Source organism: Micromys minutus (assembly GCF_963924665.1).
Source record: "Micromys minutus genome assembly, chromosome: 25".
NCBI classification, from domain to species: Eukaryota; Metazoa; Chordata; class Mammalia; order Rodentia; family Muridae; genus Micromys; species Micromys minutus.
In genome coordinates, this window is record NC_137960.1 from 6602118 (window position 1) to 6620103 (window position 17986).

Here is a 17986-nt window from a genome sequence, read left to right on the forward strand (position 1 = left end):
GATGGAACCTGGCTGGAGAGATGGCTCAGTGGTTAAGAGCAATGGCTGCTCTTCCAGAGTCCTGAGTTCAGTTCCCAGCAACCACATGGTGGCTCACAACCATCTGTAATGGGATCTGATGCCCTCTTCTGGTGTGTCTGAAGACAGCTATAGTGCATTTATATATAATAAATAAATTTAAAAGAGAGAGAGAGAGAGAGAGAAAGAGAGAGAGAGGGGACCCAAGGTCTTGAGCATGCTGGGGAAGAATTCTACCATTGACCTATAGTCCCCCCCCCCCCCTTAACCAGTTTTTCTTTTTTAAATTTTAATTTTTTTAATGTTCATTTGCATTTTGCCTGAATATATGCCTTAGTGAGGGTGTTGGATCATGGAACTGGAGTTGTGAGCTGCCATTTGGTTGCTGGGAATTGAACCCCAGTCCTTGACAGAGCAGCCAGTGCTCTTAATTGCTGAGCCCTCTCCTTCCAGCCCTCTCCCCTAACCATTTTTTAAATGGCTGTCATTCATTACTCTGGACTCGGTCAGGACTTAGATGGAAGTGTACTAGACAAATAGAAAATGTGCTTAGACTTTGGGACTTATGGCCCCAGCGACAGAGACAAAACTGCAGTAGGTAAATGTGACTTTGGGTTTTCTTTATTTTGATTGGGTTTGTGTTTTGCTTATCATTGTGTGTGTTTTTTTAAATTTTGTGATTTATTTGCTCCACAAATTATTTACCATGCATATTATGTTTTTAAACGCCATTTATCTACAGCCGCTTTGTACCCACCTTTATTTTAGGTAACAAATCAGATGGTGACAGCCTGTAAAGCATACATTACTGATGGGGGAACAAACCATGTGTGGGACCAGGAAACACCAGCCGTGCTAAAAAAGATCCAGGTTTGTGAAAGCGTCTCATTTTCATGAAGCAAAGCTCTCCCCTGGCAGCTCAGCCTCGTTCCCTTTGTTCGTTCATGAAAACATGTTCCCTTTGAAGGGGTCCTGAACGGAGTAGTGTGGGAATATAAAAGAGGATTGTCAGGAATACTTGACTCTGGTGAAGTATCCCTAACATGCTGTGAGGATCCGAAGCCTTTGCCTCCGCAGGCACTTACACGCATGCGCAATGCTCACCCCACCCATAATTAAAAGTAACAAAGTATTTTCTGCAGCAGGTTAAAGTAGCTGAAGAAGTGGGAAAACTAACTAAAGTGGGCTCTGGCTGGAAGCTTTGCAGTGTTGGATTGCAACACTCACTGGCCCTGCAGAGGCTGGGGACAGAAGCTCCTCCCCTCTGGGCCCCAAAAGCTATAGATAAGTATCTGTGCTTAGATTACAGAAGGAAAACAGGAAGCTGAGGCGCGTATTCTAGAAGTGTGGAGAAACTGGGCTAAGGATGTAGCTCGATTGGTAGAAAGCTTGCTAAGCATGCATGAGCCTCTGGGTCCCATCTCTGGCAGCCCCTAGAAGAGGCATGGAGGCACATCCCTGTCGCCCCAGTACAGGGGTGGGGGGTGGGAGGTGTGAGGCAGAGATGGGAACATTGGGAATTCAAGGTCCATCCTGGCTACACAGGGTGTTTGAGGCCACCCTGGGCTGCATGGGACCTCCTTCTCAAACAACAGCAACAAAAGGTGGAGAAATGAATGGGCGAAGGGAAAAACTGTTCTGAATAGGACTCATCTGCAGTTATCCATGGAGGGTGTAGGCGTCTCTTCTCCCGTATACATTCCAGATGGGACTTGATTGTCAGTCCGGAGAAACACAGATTCCTTTCCTTGGATCAGGAGCACTATCGGACAAAGAACTGTCAGATACAGAGTAGCAAAACAGTAACTCACAGATCATCCCTCCCCGGCTCCAGGCATCAGGGAGCCGCCTTCAGGGAGACTTGAAAGCCCGGACACAGCTTTCACCTTTTGACAACAAAGCACATGCTTTTGGAAGGAGTTTTGAAATGTGTCCAGAGAATACACCTAAAAGGTGGAGTGTGGAATAAAAAAAAAAAGAAAGAAAAAAAAGAAAACGCGCCTGCAAGGACAAGATGGTTTATTAGAAGGGACAAGATGAGCTGGTTCACAGAGTGCCAGAGTGAACAAGGAGGAAAAAAAAAAATCTCAGAAATAGCAGAAGTGCTCCAGAGCCACGGCTGAGGGCAAGGATGGCCAAGAAATCCTGAATGGCGGTTATAGGCAGTGTTCTACTGCTGTGAACAGACACCATGGCCATCGTAACGCTTAGAAAGACAGCATTTCATTGGGACAGGCTGACAGGTTCAAAGGTTCAGTCCATTATCAAGATGGGAGGATGGCGGCATCCAGGCAGGCATGGTGCAGGAAGAGTTAAGAGTTCTACCTCTTCATCTGCAGGTTGCTAATAGAAGACTAGCTTCCAGGCATCTAGGATGTGGGTCTTAGAGCCTATGCCCACAGTAACACGCCCATTCCAACAAGGCCACACCCACTCCAATAAGGCCAAACCTTCTCATAGTGCCACTCCCTGGGCTGAGCATAGACAAACCATAACAATATCTTCTCCCAAATTATTTTATTCTTAAAGGCCCACCAAGTCCATTTAGTGCACTGGTGTGAGGCTATCCCCAGGAGCTGAGAGGATACTCCTTGCGGCCACATCCTTCTAAAAGAGAGACATCCCATCCCAACACGTATAAACCGTCAGTAGCTCCTCAGTAAGAGGTGGGGTGTGGAGCTCATCCGCCCCATCCATGCCTGACTTTTGGCTGGCTTGATCTTGTACAGGTCTTATAGCGGCCGTGAGTTAATAAACACAATGTCACATCCTGTCTAGAATGTCACAGCCCTCCGACCCCTCTTTCTGCTCACACATCCTTCTGTCCCCTCCTTGCCAATGTCCCCGAGCTCTGGTTGGGGAGGGGGTGTTGATAGGTGTCCCTTGAGTGCTGAGTGCTAAGTCTCTCATTTTCAATGTTCTGGCCAGTCTACATCTGTAGATGCTATGGGGGGGGGCGGGGAGGCAGCTATGTTTTTGGGGTTCTTGCATCTCTACCTCCCTTCCAACTCCTAGGGAGGGAAGAAAGAAGGTTAGAGGGGGAAAGGGAGCGGAGACCTCCTTAGACTACTTTCAGCTGATTAGGGTAGTTGAGTTTTTTGGGGCAAGCCCAGTCTTTGTCATCAAGATATCTCCAACTTCTCATTGCTTGGAAACACGTGAGGAACCACAACAAGGGCTACCTAGAGCATCAGTGGGGAGCAGAAGGCTCCTTATCCCCTCCTCACCTTCCTCTTCCTCCCTCTCATCCTTCTCCTCTCCTCCTCCCTTTCTTCCTCCTCCTCTCATTCTCCCTCTCCTCCTCACTTCTCCCTCTCTTCCCCTCCTCTCCCTTTCCTCCTCTACCTCCTCTACCCTCTCATCCTTCTCCTCTCCTTCTCCCTTTCTTCCTCCTCCTCCCTCTCCTCCTTCCCTCTTCTTCCCCCTCCCCTCTTTCACCAACTCCTTCCTTCCTTCCCCTCCTATCTTTCCTTCTCACCTCTTCCCCTCCTTTCTCTCCTCCTTTTATCTTTTTTTCTTCACGTCTTTTGCCCCTCCCAGGGCTCTGGGATTTACCCCTTCTCCAGAGTCTCAGAATTAAACTATTTGCAGCTGGCAAAGGTACTTCCCCTTCTCCCAGTGCATGAGGCAAATCATAATCACCTGCTGTGAAGCAGCCTCCCACACATGGGATGAAAGAAAGAAAGAAAGAAAGAAAAGAAAGAAGGAAGGAAAAAAAGTAACATAACTGGATTTTAAAAGAATCCAAAGCCTCCATTGACAGCTGCCCCACTGCAGTAAAGTGGCCTCGAACTGGTTGAGTCTCTGGCTGCAAGCATGAATAATTAGAAGGCAGCTTAACAGCTTAACAGTTTTACTTAATCAGCCATGTGCATATCAAACCAAAGCTGAGGTCAAAGCTGCTTTTCCAGAAGTCCTGAGTTCGATTCCCAGCAACCACATGGTGACTCACAATCATCTGTCATGGGATCTGATGCCCTCTTCTGGTGTGTCTGAAGACAGCTACAGTGTACGCACATACATAAAATTAATAATAGTAATAATAAAAGATTTAAAAATAAAAGAGAACATTTGACAAAAAACTGTGCTTTCTGAATGGCTGCTCTAACTGTATACAAGTTCCCCAAGTGTCTGGATAATTCTGGTGCATGATTTGTGTGTGTGTGTGTGACCTTTTTTTATAATAAAGTTTAAAATAAATATTTAAAAACAGGTACTGTCCTTCATCGGTTTTGATATATGGAGGACTTGACAGCACCAGCCTTTGTTTGAGGGGCTGATGGGGCTGGTGTGGTTGGTCTACCATATACCTGTCCCCCATTCCCCTCCCTGATTGGTTTTTCTTCTTTTTTTTTCTAATTCTCTTGCAGGACTGTATCTTCCTTTTCAAGGAGTACCAGGCATCCTTTCACAAAACACGGAAGCAGATTTTAGAATCCTCGGGGGAGAAGTCTTTTGAGGTTTCCGAGATGTACATATTTGGAAAATTCGAAGCCTTCTGTAAAAGACTGGAGAAGGTAAGAATTCTGCAGCCCCAGGACTCCCAACCACCCCCCCCCCGCCACTGCCCTGAACCACATGGTGCTGGCTATTTTGGGGACTCAGGTACTGTGTGGGTGAGGATCATTGACTCAGGCCTCCTCTTGGTATTGATCCAACTCATAGACCACAGTATTGTGCCTTGTGCCGGCACAAGGCTATTGCAGAATTTCACCTCTCCCAAGACCTCAATTCTTCTTGCACAGATAGATCTTGAACTTGAAGGCTTCTGCCCTGGACCACAATATCAACCTGAGAAAATGTGTGCGGCTGCTGGGCCCTGTAAGCTGGCAGCATCTGAAAGTCCATTTGTGTGATTACTTTCTCTTTCTCTTTCCCTCTCCCCCCTTCCTCTCCCCCCTCCCAGGGCCAACACTCGAGATGTATTTCTGAACAGTGTGTAGGGGAAGCCTTTGCTGGAGAGATAGCTGCCAGAAACCCCTGTACCTCTGACTTCAGTCATTCTGACTGAGGAGGAATGGTGTTGTTTAGAAGGCTGTAGGGAACCCACACTAAAGCTTCCAAGGTGTCAGTCTTTGCAGGGTGTCTTAGTCAGGGTTTCTATTCCTGCACACAACATCATGACCAAGAAGCAAGTTGGGGAGGAAAGGGTTCATTCAGCTTACATTTCCACATTGCTGTTCGTCACCAAAGGAAGTCAGGACAAGAACTCACACAAGGTAACTTGGAGGCAGGAGTGGATGCAGAAGCCATGGAGGGATGCTGCTTACTGGCTTGCTCCCCCTGGCTTGCTCAGCCTGCTTTCTTATAGAACCCAGGTCTACCAGCCCAGGGATGGCTCCACCCACAATAGGCTAAGCCCTCCCCCACCCTTGATCACTCATTGAGAAAAATGCCTTACAACTTAATCTCATGGAGGCATTTCCTCAAGGAAGGCTCTTTTCTCTGTGATAACTCCAGCTTGTGTCACTTTGGCACACAAAATCAGCCAGTGCAGAGGGTGCCTGATATCCTGGGGCTGGAGAGCCGGTTTTGGTGAGGTGCTTACTGAGTAGGCATAAGGCCCTGAGTGAGGATACCTATCAGCCCTGTGAATAGTTGGATATACTGATGCTTACCTCTAATTCCAGTGCTGGGAGAGCAGAGACAGATCTCTGGAGCTCACTGGCCAGCCAGCCTAGCCAATCAGAGAAGATCCAGGTTCAGTGAGAGGCCCTGGCCTGAAAACTAGTTTGGAGGGGTTGTAGGGATAGCCCAGCAGTGAGTTCAGTTACCAGCACTCTTAACTACTTGTACCCCAGTTCCAGGGGGAATCCCATGCCCACTTATGGCCTCTGGAGGAAATTGCAGTTACGTGCATAAATACTCACACTTCCATCTATATACTTAAAGAATAGAATAAGTCTTAGATGATGTAAGAAAACAGATATAAACTGAGGGTAACCATGTGAACGGATTAAGCTAAGTACAGAGAGAGACAAATGCCACATGTTTTCTCTTATTATGGTTCATGTTTTTTTTTTTTTTTTTTTTTTTTTTTAAAGGTTTATTTATTTTAGCTATATGAGTGCACTGTAACTGTCTTCAGACGCACCAGAAGAGGGCATCAGATCCCATGACAGATGGTTGTGAGCCACCATGTGGTTGCTGGGAATTGAACTCAGGACCTCTGGAAGAGCAGTCAGTGCTCTTAACCGCTGAGCCATCTCTCCAGCCCTGCAATCTACTCTTAATGAAACATTCAACCTTCTCTCTTGCCCATCACCCACCATGGGTAGTAGAAGAGAAAAGTTATTAGGATGTGAGGGAAGTGGACCTGTTTGGCAGTAGTTCTTTGGGGGTGAGCTCGATGTCTTTTGGCAGCAGTTCAGTCCCATAGCAAACACCAACCATGACTCAGCAGCCTCAGCAGCTGCAGACCCGTCCTCTCGGCAGGCAGACACCACACAGGAACTGGCAGCTTCAGACACCGTGCACACATCAGCAGCTGTAGTTCAATCCTGAAGAAACTACCCCAGGCTTGCAACCGTCTTGAGGGGAGGCCGCTGAGGCAGCAAGCTGCTGCAGGGACTTTACAAGCAGTTCTTTGGCCGGTTTCTCTCTGGCGTCACCGCTAGTGGAGATCAGTAAAGCTATGGAAGGCGAACCAATACATGGGCTTTGTTGGCAAAGAATAGCAAAGTGGGGCAAGCGAAATCAATGCTTTCTGTTCGTCTTCCACTGTCTGTGGGGCCATATTTATATTCCTTCATTTCAGGTCCTTTGATATGTTTTCTATAACAAAATAGCCTTTCACCTCTGTCTGCCCCAGCAAAACACCCTTTCACCTGTGCGCCCCAGCAAAATCTCATTTGACATATCTGACTTTCCAAAGAAACCAGAAGTATCCAACTTGGCATACCCTCAGTGGCCTCCTTACTCCAGTTCTATCTCCCAAAGTCTCAGCCACCTTTCAAATTAGCGCCACTGGCCAGTGACGTTTACTACAGGAGCCCTGTCTGGAGAAGGGGCCTGAGAACTCACGTCTAACCACCTAACGTTTCTTTTGGAAGATCACAGAGATGATCACCATTGTGCAAACGTACTCAGCCTTGAGCAACTCTACAATTGAAGGAATCGATATTTTGGGGATAAAGTTCAAGAACATCTATCAGGGGATTAAGAAGAACCAATATGACATCCTGGATCCACGAAGAACAGAATTCGACACAGACTTCTCAGATTTTATGGGGAAAATCACTACTTTAGAGGTAGGTAGCTACACAAACTTGTATTTATAAAAACCAAAGCATGGTGGATGGGTCTGCTTGGTACTGTTATTAAAATGTCTGTGCAGACTGATGCTCCTGTTTGTCTGCATGTGTTTCTGTGTGCCACGTGTATGCCTGGGTCCTCAGAAGCCAGAAGAGGGTATCAGACGCTCTGGCACTGAAGTTACAGTGGTGAGTCACCATGCGGGTGCTGGGAATGGAACCTGGGTCCTCTGTAAGAGCAGCCAGGGCTCTTAACTGCTGAACCATCTCTCTAGCCCCATGTCTTTACTATTTATTTTATTCATGTTTGAAGTTGCTTTAAGAAATCTGTAAGGTGGATAATTTTAAAAGCAATTTATAAAACCTTTTTCTTCCTGTATGTGTATGTGTGCATGCGTGCACATGAATGCTACTGGTCATGTGTCCAGTGCAAGGTAGGATGGCCAGGGGATAACCTCAGGTGTCTTCTACCTTTTATCTGAGCTGCCACCTGTCATTGGTCTGAAACTTCACCACAAACTTCCAGTGATCCCTCTATCTCTGTGATCTCGAGTCATTGCTAGGATTGTAGCCAGATACTACCTTTTTTTTTTTTTTTTTTTTTTTTTTAAATGAAGATTCTGGAACCTGTTTTAGTCAGGGTTTTGATTGCTGTGAAGAGACACCATGACCACAGCTACTCCCTTGAAAGAAAACATTTAATTGGGTCTGGGCTACGGGTTCAGAGGTTTAATTCATTATCACCATGGTGGCTAGCATGGCAGCATGCAGGCAGGCATGGTGCAGGAGAGGAGCTAAGAGTTCCACATTTAAATCCACAGGCAGCAAGAAGATACCCAGACACTGGGCCTGGCTGGACCTTCTAAAACCTCAATGCCCATCTCCAGTGACACACTTCCTCTAATAAGTTCACACCTACTCTACAAGGCCACACCCACTCAAACAAGACCACACCTACTCCAACAAGACCACACCCATACAAACAAGGCCACACCTACTTGGATAAGACTACACTCACTCAAATAAGGCTACATCTACTCCAACAAGATCACATCTAGTTGAATAAGACCACACCCACTACAACATGGTCATACCCACTCAAACAAGGCCACACCTACTCCAAAAAGGTCACATCTCTACTAATTTCACTCCCTATGAGTCTGTGGGGGCACTTTTCATGCAAACCACTATGGGATCTGAAATTATGTCTCCATGCTTGCTGCTTGCAACCTATGTGCTTTACTGGCCATATCATATTTCTGGCCTCTCATCTTTTTTTTTTTTATCTTTTAACATCTATATTCCATCTGTGTTACTCTAGACATAATTGGGGGAGGGGGCCTTGGGGCTGCTCTTCCCGAATCTTACATGGCTGTATGCTTTCTGCCTGCAGCTCTCAAGCCTGATCCTCCTGCTTCCCCAGCATGGAGATTCTAAATCCATCTTCTCTGGGTTTACTTGCCTGGGAAATCTCAAGTGTCACCTCTGTCTCCCTGCCCAGCCACTGGTCGCTGGCAGCTTTACTTACCAATTACAGCCAGCCGGGGGCAGGGACCTGCAGTGTCTTGCATGTAGATACATGAATTCCCATGTAATTTGGGAACCCAGTTAACATAATATAAGCAATAAACCAAATACATAGCATTTCCCCCTTTTTGTTCATTAACAAGCTTTTCTCTCAGATATACATTGAACACAGTAGTAACAGTTATGTAAACTATTAGATATACACTAATAACGTCCAATTTTGTCAATTTAGGTACATTAACATTTATCCTAGCCTAAGGAGTTTATATCTGAGTTATGTTCTGATTTTTAAAAAAGATTTATGTATTTTATTTATATGAACACACTGTAGCTGTCAGACACACCAGAAGAGGGCATCAGATCCAATTATAGATGGTTTGTTGAGCCACCATATGGTTGCTGGGATTTGAACTCAGGACCTCTGGAAGAACGGTCAGTGCTCTTAACCGCTGAGCCAGTCCCTATGCTCTGATTTTAACTTGCATTACCATCTGGAAACCATTCTTTTAGATCATCTTCCCCAATGCTAAACCACTTAAATTTGCTTATGAGACTACAACGCGTCTTCAACCTTACCCACTAGGGATCCAAGAACAGATTAAATACTACCTGAATATATAGGAAGCATAAAAACATAGCCTCCAAAATGTAAATAAGTTGCAGAGACAGTTGACTACTTGGGCAGCCCCCATATTCCTCAAGATGTTGGAGCATCTGTCAATCAACTTCCGGCCCAGAACCATCTGACAGACCTTACGTAAAGTAGGAATTGTTATGAAGGACTAGCCTGCCCTGTCTTGGCAGAGCTAAACTGCCCACTCTTTTGTATTCTGTACCCTTTCTTGGACAATATATTTTAATGAAAGATCAGGAATTCCAGTAAAAGACATGCGAAGGGTCTTCATACGTTGGTGTAAAGTACCTTTACCTGGTGAGCTTTGGCACCAGCCTTCTTTTTCTTCCCCAATTTTCGAAACTCTTGTTTCTTGACATGAAGAATGAAGGAAAACTAAGACTTAATGCACAATGTATTGCTTTCAAAAGGCTGTAAAATGTATACTACATATAGTCTTGGCTCCTAAAGTGTCACCGCTCCCACAGTCAGGCTGTCTGCTTTTGGAACAGGTTTCCTTTCAATTAAAGAAAAAAAAAAAACCTTTTTCTTTTATGTGTGTACATCTCATGCGTGCAGTTCCAGCAGAGTCCAGAAGAGGGCACTGCATCCCCCGAGAACTGGAGTTAATAGGAGGTTGTGAGCTGCCTGGTAGGTGCTAGAGATTGAACCCAGGTCTTCTGTAAGAGCAGCCAGTACTCTTGACTGTTGAATCATCTCTGAAGTTTTATCCTGTCTGTCTGTCTGTCTGTCTAAATCATTGTTTTTGTTGCTGCTGTTGCTGTTGTGCATGCATTACTAGGTCCCATCTGTGCTAGGCAAGTACTTTTAGAACTGAACTATATCCCCATCCTTTTCTTACTTTTTGACATGGGGGGTCTCATTAAGATGCCTAGGCTGGCCTTGAACTCCCTCTGTGGGCGAAACCTGTCCTTGAACTTTCTACACTAGCCTACAGAGTGAGGTCATAGGCCCACATCATCAGGCCCGATAAGTTAACTTATTTTTCATTTCCCTTCCACTTTTGTAAAGTATGCTCTGATATCAAGCTATATTCCCTTTATTACTGTTCATGTTGGCTAGTTGGGCTGGATGGAATTTATTCCCGAAATACATTGGGAATTAAATATTCATGGCAACAGGAATTAAAAATTTTGCTCCCTGAAAACTTTATGATTTATTAATGAAGATTATATATTATGAAAGATGTAAATTTTAGCTTCTAATAAAGTTAGTGACCATATTATTTTTCTTTTCTTTCTTTCTTTCTTTTTTTTTTTTTTTTTTTGAGGACTAGTGATTCATTCCACCTAGGCAAGCCCTGTACCACATCCAGCCCTTCAGTTTTTGAGAGACGGGTCTCTGTAGATAGCACAGGCTGGCCCCAGATTTTTCAGGTTTCCCGCCTCTGTCTCCTGAGCGCTAGGATGATAGGAATGTGCTGTCAGTCCCAGCTCATATAATCCCTTGGATAGTTAGTGCCAGATAATTTTACTGGGCTGTCAGTATTTTGACTTTCCTTCCATTCCCGGTGTCTGACTGTGGGTGTGACCTGCTGGATCACCCGTACTGATACAGTCCACACTGGAAAAACATAATCGGCAAAGAGCGATTTCAGTTCTGTCTTTCAGGGCCGAGAGCTCATTGCCAAGGGTGGCAGGAGTCTTGGAGGAACATTTTCTGCCCCCTGTTCCTACTGAGCCCGTGACGAGATTTCCCAGGGCAGCAGTATGGGCAGCTCATATCTTTTGTTTGTCCCAGCTACACGTTTAGAAATTAGCATTCCAAGGAAGGAAAAGCACCTAGCAAGGGACCCTTTCCCTCCATACATTCTCTCAATTAGAATAGCCAGCCCGGAGATGCAAATGCAAACCACCCAAGGGACTGACTCCCGTCTTTCTAGCAGCCACACGAATGGACTAAACAGAAGCCGAGACTCATTTTGATGCTATACCACGTTTAGTCCGGTCTGTTTGGAATATTATAATGTTCACATGCCATGACTTTCTAAGGCACGGCGGAAGTAGTTTATATAGCCTTCATGGGTGTGTAGGCGGGAGTGTGGTGGGCTATAAAGTTGTTAAGATGTTGTGTATGTGTTTTATATTCAGTATACATATACTGGTGGTGCTTCATTCAGTAGCCAGTGTGGCTTGTGGCCACCCCAGCAGACAAGGCCACAAGCATCTCTAGGCGCTTAGGTGGTGGATATGTTTGGGTCTTTAGGAATGCCATTAATTGTGAAACAAAATTAGACTCCTTCACGTAAACGTAACTTGAATGTTAATGTTGTGTTTTAGATTCAGATACAGGCATTTATGAACAGTACCTTTGGAAAGATCTTGTCCTCCCAGCAGGCTCTGCAGCTGCTTCAGAGGTATTTATGACAGGGGCTGAAGGAGGGTTGGTTCCTTTGAAAGCATGGTTTCAGATAGCTGGCGTGGCAAAGTACTTGCTTTACAGTGGGAAGGATCCGAGTTCAGTTTCCAGAGCCCATGTAAAAGGAGGAGGAGGAAGAAAAGGAAGAGAAAGAGGAGGAGGAGGAAGAGGAGAGGAGGAGGAAAAGGAGAGGAGGAGGAAGAGGATGAGGAAGAGAAGGAGGAGGAAGAAGAGGAGGAGAAGGAGAGGAGGAAGAAGAGGATGAAGAAGAAGAGGAGGAGGAAGAGGAGGAGGAGGAAGAGGAGAGGATGAGGAAGAGGAGGAGGAAGAAGAGGAGGAGGAAGAGGATGAGGAAGAGGAGGAGGAAGAAGAGGAGAGGAGGAGGGAGAGGAGGAAAGCCAGGCAGAGTGGGGCATGTCTGTAACCCATCATTCCTGGGGAGGCGAAGACAGGAGGATCCCTGGGGTCAGTGGCCATGCAGTTTAGCTGAATCAGTAAGTTCAAGGGCAGGAAGAGACCCTGTCTCAAAAGAGGAAAAAGGGTGGGCGGTACCTGAGGAATGTGACTGGGGTTGTACTATGGTCTCCACACATGCATACACATGTGCTTATGTACCGGCACATAGAAGTATCTGTATAACCCCACACAAGCCCCCTACCCTACGCACACACACACACACACACATGTGCGCACACACACACAGTCTCTGTCCCTTTTCAAATTGGATGTTCTGGAAACCTCTCCTTCATAAACCGTAAGTGTTATGAACAGTAACATTTCAATTACCACTAAATAGGTTTTTGAAAGAAAGAATTTAGTTTTTCATACCATTGTAGATTTTTTGTTTTTTTGAGACAGGCTCACTATAAGCCAGGCTGGCCACAGATTTGCTCTGTGGCCAAGGAAAACCTTTAATCTCTTGCCCCTGCCCCATCTACTTCCCAAATACGATGATAGTTGTGTGTGCTATGAGGCTCCAATGAATTAAAAAATTATAACAGAAAAGTCTTTCATAAGAAAGTCTCGAGTGACCATGTAACACGCTTCATTCTAATTTCATAGTTATTGGGGAGGGAATAACTAATGTTTAATTTTACTTGGGGAAAGAGTTTCCAAAGAACATGATTGCATATTGTCATAGTTTAGATGTCAATTCAACAGAGATCTGGAGACATCTGGGAAGAGGGGGCATTAAGTGAGGAACTGCTTCCATCAGATTGACCCGTGGCCATGTCTGTGGGCATTTCCCCTAATTGCTGATTGATATAAGTAAGCTTAGCTCACCGTGGGTGGTTCCATCCCTAGGCAGATGCCTGGGCTATGTAAGAAAGGCAGTTGTTAGGGATGGTGACCCGAGTTTCTTTTGGTGTTTATCACAGCAAGAGAAGCAAACTGGAACAGATGTGGTGTACACAGAAAAATTGTTGGCATGGTCAAGCAAGTAATACCCCCTAATGTGCATAAATATGAGAGAGAGAGAGAGAGAGAGAGAGAGAGAGAGAGAGAGAGAGAGACAGAGACAGAGAGACAGAGAGAGAGACAGAGACAGAGACATATACACACAAACAGAGACAGATGAAAGACAAGACCTATGCCAGAGGGACCTTTAGGAATTCTTCCCTGGGAATCAGTATATCTGTCTTCCTAGTGGCTTTGCCACAGTTCTGTATCTCACGTGACAGTGATCGTCTTTTAAGAGACCACCACGAAATTCACAGCAGGAATGAGATGATGTTGACAAATGATTCAGGTAGCATTTTAAAGGTGACACCTCCCCTCCCCCCATCTGTCTCCCATCGCCCTCTTTATCTATAAATATACTATTGGTCACTTTGTTTTATTATCAGAACAGTGTGGTCCTGGCACCTCCCAGGCATCGTCTAGTCCCCGAGTAGATGTGACACTGGCTGGCAGGCCACTAGTACAGTATCTGTTTTTCAGTGTGCGAACTGCGGGGGTCCAGGAAAGCCGAGGGTGCACCTGCCTGGTCTGTTGTCACACACAAGGCTCGCCCACCAGAACCCTAGACGAAGGGTTAGCACTCCAGGGGGTCTGCAGTACGCGTCTTGCTTCCCTTCTGGTTACTCAGCTTCTATTCCTTTTAGGTTTCAGAAGCTGAACATTCCCTGCCTTCAGATGGAAATCAATCACACAATTGAACGGATTCTTCAGTGTTATGTGGCCGAGCTTGAAGCTACCAAGAAGGTAGGCGCCCTGCATGTACACAGACAAGTATGTTTGTCATTAAATGCCTGGATCCCCAGAGTTTTCCTCTCGGAACAAAGGCTCTCGGAGAATCCCTCTGAGTCTTGAGGGTCCCTGGACTGCCAGGTCCCCACCCGTTTGCTACCTGTTTGCTGTTAAGAAGTGTCCCTTGGGCACAGTCTTCTCGTGTCCCCACAGGAGAGCCTAGCTAGGTTCGTGTGTTTTGCGGAAATGCAGGTGCAGCTGTGCACCAGCTCCGGCTCCATGTTTCCTCTATGGATTGCCTCCTTAAAGTGTGAGGTGGGAGCAGAGGAGAAAACAGGCTTTCGAGTTACTCCTGCAACCCTCCACGGAAACACCCGATGGAGAGCGTTTACTGTTGCCTGTCGTACTGGAGTAGCTCAGTAATAGCAGGGATGTAAACCCAAGGCTAGCCGCACGGCAGCCAGCCAGACTAGATTGGGAGGTGGGTGTAACTTCCAGAGGCCCATCCCTTCTCAATGGATTTCCACCTCCTAATAGCACCATCGCCTAGGGGTGGGCGAATATAAGACAACGGAGGCTGGGAGGACGGCCCTGTTAGTAAAGGGCAGATATAAGACAATGGAGGCATGAGGACCTGACTCAGATCCTGAGTGCTCAAATCAAACAGGTGCCCCAGCGTGTTCGTGTGCACTCGAGTGTTCGAGTGCACACGAGTGTGCATGCGCATGTGCACGCATGCACACACACACACACACACACACACACTAGAAGGTTGTGGGGCATTTCTAATCAAAAGCATAACAACATGTAATAGGAAATGAAGGCAAAGAGAGAGTAAGTGTCCTATATTGTGGACGTAATTGTTTTCTGAGCCCCAGATTATTGGTTCTGAATCTCATTTGCATTTTCATCGACTACCTCTGGTGCATTCAACCCGAGCGAGAACCACGGTGAAACCGCCTATTCAAATACAGCAGATTTCTTCCTGTCCTCCACTGTGTTGCATGCAAATATTAATGTCATATATATTTCTTTAATTACAGCTCTATCATTCTCAGAAAGATGACCCCCCTCTCGCTCGCAACATGCCCCCCATAGCGGGAAAAATTCTCTGGGTGAGGCAGCTGTACCGCCGGATAAATGAGCCCATCAACTATTTCTTTGTAAGCCAATCATACAACTTACATACGGATCATGGTGGTGTGGGAACGGGATTACATTACGCACGCTTTCTGTCCTATAATACTGATGCCAATGAAGTAGTCAGGACCAGTGCTTTAACCGAGAGGGAAAAAAACAAAAAAACAAAAACCAAAAGCCAACCAAACTTACAAACATGCCAGAGAGGGGCTAAGTCAATCCTTCCATGTTTAGTGGACCAAGCAGTTCAATTACAGTTGGCAGATCTTCTCTTTTAGTAACAGAAGACACTTTATAAGGGCTCTTAAAAATGATTGTTTGGAAAACACGCAGTGTAAGCTCATGTCCCATCTCTCATTTGCGTGTGTGGATGGATAGGTGCTGATGTATATTTAATGAAAGCCAAGAAGGGGGTGCCGACTGAATTTCTCTTTGAAGAACTGAGCCCCAGGCATGGCATCTTGGTATTATGTAGTCTGAGATGATTAGGTCTCTGAAGAGCTTTGTCTTTGTTTTCCTGTTGTTTTTATTTGTGTAAGAGACAGAGTACCACAGCAGAGTCCGCCTCGTTTGATATTGTATTTCATGCCTGAATAGAGAACAAAATGACCTATAGGACCTCAGCCTTGGAGTAATTTTGTTACTGGGGCACTATCACATGTAAAGATTCTGGTCTGCTGGTGTCGCCTGCTTCATTAATCTGCATAGTTACGAATATTCAAGCTGGGCACGGAGAGATGGCTCGGCAGCTGAGAATGCAGACTTCTTTTATGCCAAGGACCCAAGTTCAGTTCCCAGCACCCATGTTGGGTGGCTCACAGGCTCCTGTAATTTCAGCTCCAAGAGATCTGGCACCCTCTCCTGGTCTCTGTGTGTACCCGCATACCTGTGCACACATACCCCCTATCTCCCCAGTTTAAAAAAAAAAATCACATCAAATCTTCAAAGACATTTAAACTCTAGCAAAGTCGATATAGTGGCAGGATCCAGCCTGGCGTTTGTGAATTCCTTCAGCGTTAACAAAAAGGAATCATTTTTGATTCATCCTCCCTTCCCTGGTCCCACCTCCAATGCCGTGTAGTATTAAGGAATTTGTTCTGATAACCGTTTAAGGAAAGTCAGCCAGTTGTTCCTTGTCCAGGTACATGGGGAAAGAGGGGAAGCTAAAAAGACGAGGAACTCTGCTGCCTGTGGTTGGTTGTGGGCCAACAGAACTCTGTTTCAGCCCTTTCTGATCTTTCCACTGTACTATCTGAATTTTCCGGTCTTCAGTATCTCTTACCTTCCCCATCATGGTCTTACTCTAAGGCAGGATCTAAATGGCTACCATGTCTACTTGATGTCAGTGTAAGTCGTTTGTGGAATAAAGTCTGCAGTGTCTTAAAACTATAACCTTCTCTCCCCTCCCTTACTTCCACCCCTCCCCCCAACCCCCCAGAAAAACTCAGACATTTTGTCGAGCTTAGAAGGCAAAGCCGTTATCCGCCAGTATAACAAGATTTCGTACGTGCTGGTGGAATTCGAGGTGGTTTACCACACAGCCTGGGTCAAGGAGGTTTCTCAGCTCCAGTACGGTGCGTATAAGGCTCTTGGGTGGGGCCGAGTTTCCAACAAATTCATGATCTGTTGGCGTTTGGCATTCTTACGTATGACCGGGCTGGTTAATTCAAGTTTAGACGTAAGGCTGGGGAGGTGGCTCAGTTGTGAAGGCCTGAGTTTATTCTGCAGAACCCACATGACAAAAAGCCAGGGTGGGTGCCATACCCCTTGGGGACAGGGGAAGGGGGCAAGGAGGAGGGGGTGAAATCAGGCAGATTCCTGGGGCTCCCTGCGGGGAGGAGAGTCTAATTGTTTCACTCTATAGTAATTCGAGACCCTGGCTCAGCAGATGGAGATCAGGCGGTCTTGACAGACTAAGTGTGCATCAAGTTGTATGGAATGTTCTTTGCCTCACGAGAATACCACGTGACACTAGAAGGTTCCGTTCACCACAGCAGTGGGTTAATGCCCAGGAGAAGTGCTCCTGAGCAAAGCTAACAGCGTAACGTTGGAGCTTTTCATGCTAGTCCAGACTGTGGGCCATTTCCTGTCTTATGGCTTGGCTGTATGTGACTGTGTTTGGGATACTGGCCGGGCTTCCTTTTGATGGGCACTGCACAGAGTTTCTCTGATGGAGATCTTCCAGATCTCAGGTGGCCACTATTGCCTGGAGTGGCCCTTATGTCCCATCTGTCCCTATGGAGCTGTCTGATGCTTTTGACTCTTTTGTTCTGCCCTGCAAATTCAGTACAGTGTTAAGGCAGGCAGATTTTGCTAAACGAGTGTTTGGAGTTATTCTGGGATTTATCTGAATGGACATGTGGTTTCTAATTCATTTCTGAGAGGATCCCAAGTAAGTTGGATAACATGCTTAGCTGAGATCCTCAGAAAAAAACTGGCCCCATTAAGAACCTTGTGAAGGGCCAGATGTGGTGGCTCATCCTTGATTTCTTAATTGATCTAAGAGGGCTTAGCCCACTGTGGGCGGTACCATCCCTAGGCAGGTGGTCTTGAACTCTATAGCAAACCTAGCTGAGTATAAGCTGGCCTGAGTGTTAGTTAGCAAGCAGCACCCTCCATTGTTCTTTCTATACTTTTTGGCTAGGAAGTGAGGTCCTGAGTGCCAGCTGTGTGGAACAACAGTAAGTAGACCTACCTTAGGTCCTTGCCTGGAGTTTCCTCAGTGATGGACGATGATCTGGAGTTGAAAGGCAAATACATCTTTTCTTCCCCCAAGGTATTTTTGGTCAGTGTATTTTATCACTGTAACAGAAATGAAACCAAAACAAGGGTTAAGATACAATCCATAATAATGAGCTACAGAAGG

The 17986-nt window shown here is 45.9% G+C and overlaps 1 protein-coding gene across 2 annotated transcripts in view; it reads left to right on the forward strand.

Annotated features, from left to right (window-relative positions):
* DNAH8 (dynein axonemal heavy chain 8) overlaps positions 1-17986 on the forward strand; it is a gene marked incomplete at its 3' end in the record, with an annotated part of 214111 nt that overhangs the window by 12472 nt on the left and 183653 nt on the right. For both annotated transcript variants that reach the window (XM_080938138.1, XM_080938139.1), the window contains exons 7-13: positions 787-888; positions 4389-4535; positions 7071-7268; positions 11712-11788; positions 13896-13995; positions 15024-15143; positions 16559-16694. In XM_080938138.1, the coding sequence (XP_080794264.1) occupies positions 787-888; positions 4389-4535; positions 7071-7268; positions 11712-11788; positions 13896-13995; positions 15024-15143; positions 16559-16694 (880 nt within the window). The remainder of the gene's footprint in view (positions 1-786; positions 889-4388; positions 4536-7070; positions 7269-11711; positions 11789-13895; positions 13996-15023; positions 15144-16558; positions 16695-17986) is intronic.